Source organism: Nanorana parkeri, unplaced genomic scaffold (genome assembly GCF_000935625.1).
Source record: "Nanorana parkeri isolate BGI_ZX_2015 unplaced genomic scaffold, ASM93562v1 scaffold1200, whole genome shotgun sequence".
Lineage (NCBI taxonomy): Eukaryota > Metazoa > Chordata > Amphibia > Anura > Dicroglossidae > Nanorana > Nanorana parkeri.
Window position 1 is genome coordinate 275,770 of NW_017307468.1, and position 4,478 is coordinate 280,247.

The 4,478-nt window shown below is 47.1% G+C and overlaps 1 protein-coding gene across 1 annotated transcript in view; it reads right to left on the minus strand.

Moving 5' to 3' along the window:
• Positions 1–4,478, minus strand: part of LOC108796950 (disintegrin and metalloproteinase domain-containing protein 19-like) — a 33,056-nt gene that overhangs the window by 22,160 nt on the left and 6,418 nt on the right. Inside the window, exon 2 of the mRNA XM_018568513.1 lies at positions 1,482–1,560. Within this exon, the coding sequence (XP_018424015.1) occupies positions 1,482–1,560 (79 nt within the window). The remainder of the gene's footprint in view (positions 1–1,481; positions 1,561–4,478) is intronic.

Here is a 4,478-nt window from a genome sequence, read left to right on the forward strand (position 1 = left end):
GGGGCAATGAGGGGTGGTTGGTGTGGTGTGTGTGGGGGGGGGGGGGCAGTTCTGGCACCAGAACAGGCCCGGGGTAGTTCAAAGAAGTCATTTAAAGCTCATCGCACCCTCATAAACCAACTTATTTGGAATTTGGCAAAAATGGAGGAGGGGTCCCGGCGGCATACCTCATCCCGCCGGGTGAATGTCCCCACCTCTCTCTGCCGGCGTCCATCACTAATATGGCCGCTGGCAGGCGTCAATTGTATGGCGGCGTATTTGCGATGACTTCGTCACACGCAATGACAACACAGCGGGGTGACACCCGACCTCAGGACGCCCCTGTCTGGGAGCCTCGGCTTTAGTAATATATGTATAGGGCTCCCAGACCCGAATGGCATTGTGCAGCTCCTAAATGCAATGCGAAAATGCGGATCCCAAATGCTATTTCGGGTCTGGGAGCTTCAGCTTCAGTAATCTATATATACATGAAAACCGAATCGTATTTGTGACTTTTCTGGTCCATCAGATGTGTTTTTTCGGTTTAATGCATCCAAATAGGTAACACGAATTTTCGTTACGGCAACATGGGAGCCATATACAGTATATACAGCCATATATATGGCACCCATGTTGCCGTAACGAAAATTCGTGTTACCTATTCGGATGCATTAAACCGAAAAAACACATCTGATGGACCAGAAAAGTCACATGTCCCATTCAGTGTTGTCTTAGAATGAAATTCGGACCGGATCCAAAATTAAAAAACGGAAATTCGGATTGGGACATTCAGATGCATTGGGATTTGGAATTCCGGATGTGTTCAAATGTCTGAATTTAGGAAAGTTCGTCCGAATTTTGATTTGGAACAAACGAATCGCACATGTCTATCCCCCAATCCCTGCATTGTATCTATCCGCCAATCCCTGCATTGTGTCTATCCCCCAATCCCTGCATTGTATCTATCCCCCAATCCCTGCATTGTGTCTATCCCCCAATCCCTGCATTGTATCAATCTGCCAATCCCTGCATTGTGTCTATCCGCCAATCCCTGCATTGTATCTATCCGCCAATCCCTGCATTGTATCTATCCGCCAATCCCTGCATTGTGTCTATCCCCCAATCCCTGCATTGTATCAATCTGCCAATCCCTGCATTGTATCTATCCGCCAATCCCTGCATTGTATCTATCCGCCAATCCCTGCATTGTATCTATCCCCCAATCCCTGCATTGTGTCTATCCCCCAATCTCTTTGTTGTAGGAAGCTGGGGGGCATCATCCTGTGTACCCCAAAGTGTGAGTTTATCAGGGTGGTCAGGTGGGGAGGCGAATGGCGATTGAAGTAGTAATTCATAATGGGGGGGGGGAGTGGGTTGCACGGCTCTGGAGATGCTCTGATCATATTACAGGATCCCTTCTAGGTGACGTATAATAAGTTACATTGCGCATTGTATCACCATTTGGCCCTTAGTAACTTCTCATAGGAGGACACATTTCTCACCGTGTGGTTCGGGGTCACCGTCACCCTCTCGCCCTCTGCGGTGTAATGCGTCTCGGTGAATCCGGGCGATAGCAGGAGGCTGCGGGAGGGAAGACAACTATCAATAAAACTCGTTATAAATACTGTACACAAGTCTGCAAGTAAGCTCCGGCACCAGAACCTAAAGACCCGGATCAGAACCAGCCTGTAATCAGGTATTGGCTGAGCATGGCGTCCCGGGGCCATAGGGTATTATAGAGATCAATCAGTAACATGTGTGACAATAGAAGGTTCTCCTACAACCTGAGCTTTATCCATACCTAGTAATAGTTCATCTTCACACGTACCATGCCTATAGGAATCTATTACTGCCTATACATTCAATGTTCTGTTGTAGTGGATGAAATCATTGACTCTGTGTGCCTGAAGGAAGCCATTTCTGGCTATATACTGGGCACACGTCCCATGTTGTGTTGTAGTGGATTAAATAATTAACTCTGTGTGCCTATAGGAAGCTATTACTGTCTATATACTGGGCACACGTCCCATGTTGTGTTGTAGTGGATTAAATAATTAACTCTGTGTGCCTATAGGAAGCTATTACTGTCTATATACTGGGCACACGTCCCATGTTCTGTTGTAGTGGATGAAATCATTGACTCAGAGTGCCTATAGGAAGCTATTACTGCCTATACACTGGGCACACATCCCATGGTCTGTTATAGTGGATGAAATAATTGCCTGTGTGCCTATAGGAAGCCATTACTGGCTATATACTGGGCACACGTCCCATTTTGTGTTGTAGTGGATTAAATCATTGCCTGTGTGCCTATAGGAAGCTATTACTGCCTATATACTGGGCACACGTCTCATGTTGTGTTGTAGTGGATGAAATCATTGCCTGTGTGCCTATAGGAAGCTATTACTGGCTATATACTGGGCACACATCCCATGTTCTGTTGTAGTGGATGAAACCATTGACTCTGTGTGCCTATAGGAGGCTATTACTGGCTATACACTGTACACACGTCCCATGTTGTGTTGTAGTGGATTAAATAATTGCCTGTGTGCCTATAGGAAGCTATGACTGCCTATATACTGGGCACACATCCCATGTTGTGTTGTAGTGGATGAAATCATTGCCTGTGTGCCTATAGGAAGCTATTACCACCTATATACTGGGCACACGTCCCATGTTGTGTTGTAGTGGATGAAATCATTGCCTGTGTGCCTATAGGAAGCCATTACTGCCTATATACTGGGCACACGTCCCATGTTGTGTTATAGTGGATTAAATAATTGCCTGTGTGCCTATAGGAGGCTATTACTGCCTATATACTGGGCACACGTCCCATGTTGTGTTGTAGTGAATGAAATCATTGCCTGTGTGCCTATAGGAAGCTATTACTGCCTATATACTGGGCACACGTCCCATGTTGTGTTGTAGTGGATTAAATAATTGCCTGTGTGCCTATAGGAGGCTATTACTGCCTATATACTGGGCACACGTCCCATGTTCTGTTGTAGTGGATGAAATCATTGACTCTGTGTGCCTATAGGAGGCTATTACTGGCTATATACTGGGCGCACATCCCATGCTCTGTTGTACTGGATGAAATCATTGATTTGGTGTGCCTATAGGGAACCTATTACTGCCTATACACTGGGCACACGTCCCATGGTCTGTTGTACTGGATGAAATCATTGACTCGTTTCTATCACACGGCTGAGAAATGAAGTGTCCTGCAGGATAAATGGTCAGCTGCAGGACGGAATAATGAGACGTTTGGGTGAGGAAGCTGCCAGTTGCAGGAGGAACGGATTTATGGGGTGTTTCAGCAGTAAAGGAGGATTTGTATGTAAGCGGATGTGTCGCTGGACGCGTTGGGCTTGCGCTCAGCAAAGACATGACTTCAACCAGAGAAAATGCAGCGCTGGACCGCCAGGAGTGCAGGATTTAACCCTTTTCCTTCCAGACACTCGTAGTAGATGATGTTCTCAATTGATGTCCAGCTTCCTGGATTCAGAATGTCTAGTAGTTCTATGGTGAGGGGGGGGGGAGGGGGTCTGAAGGTTCGCACTGCAATTAAATGCACGGCCTTGTAGTACCGGGCGTTCAGGTGTCGGCGATCGGAATGTGGGCGGGAGGTGCATTTGGAGTGTCATTCAAATTCATGGCAATGCAAAACACCTTCCACACCAGAACGCGCAGTAGGTGTTTATAACATAACGCAGCGAAAATTGGTTTTTTTTTCAAAATTTGCGGTCCTATTTTAATTATATAGTAAAAAATAAAAGCCCCCAGTGGTGATTAAATATCACCAAAAGAAAGCTCTATCTGTCCCCCAAAAATGTTATAAAATTATTTTCAGTACAGCGTTGTATGACGGAATAAATGTCAGTCAAAGTACCGCAGCGATGAACACTGAAAAATGGCCGGGACAGGAAGGGTTTAACACCGCGGACATCAAGTGGTTAAGAGAACTGGAGTGAATCCTCAGTCTGGGGTCCAGTGTAGGTGTGATGGAGCTCCGTCCATATGTGAATTGCTTGTACAGCTCCATTGGATGCCCTGTAGAGGTGCCGGGAGCCAGAGTGTGATGTCAGTCCGGTCCAGGCACCTCTACAGGGCACATGTGGAAGCTGTAAGCAACGCATGTATGGATGGAGCTCCTTTTTGGCCATACTTCCAGCCCACCCCACCTCAAGCTGACCCGCAGGGCCGGGCAGCATATTTTGAATGGCTGCTCAGTGTGATAACTGACGGTGCTGCGCTAGGGGGAGGCCGAGGAGCCTCTCACCTAGAAAAGTGGAAGGCATATGGCAACCCACTGAACATGGGGTCGTGACCCACTTTTGGGTCACTACCCACCAGTTGAGAACCAAGGCTCTGGAGTGACCAATCACGCTTCTCTGTCTGGCAATCCGATGGACGTGTCTGGGTTTGGCGGTTGCCAGGAGAACGTTACTTGTCTGACTGCTTGTGCCAAGTGTAAAGTTTGGGGGAGAGAGATTATG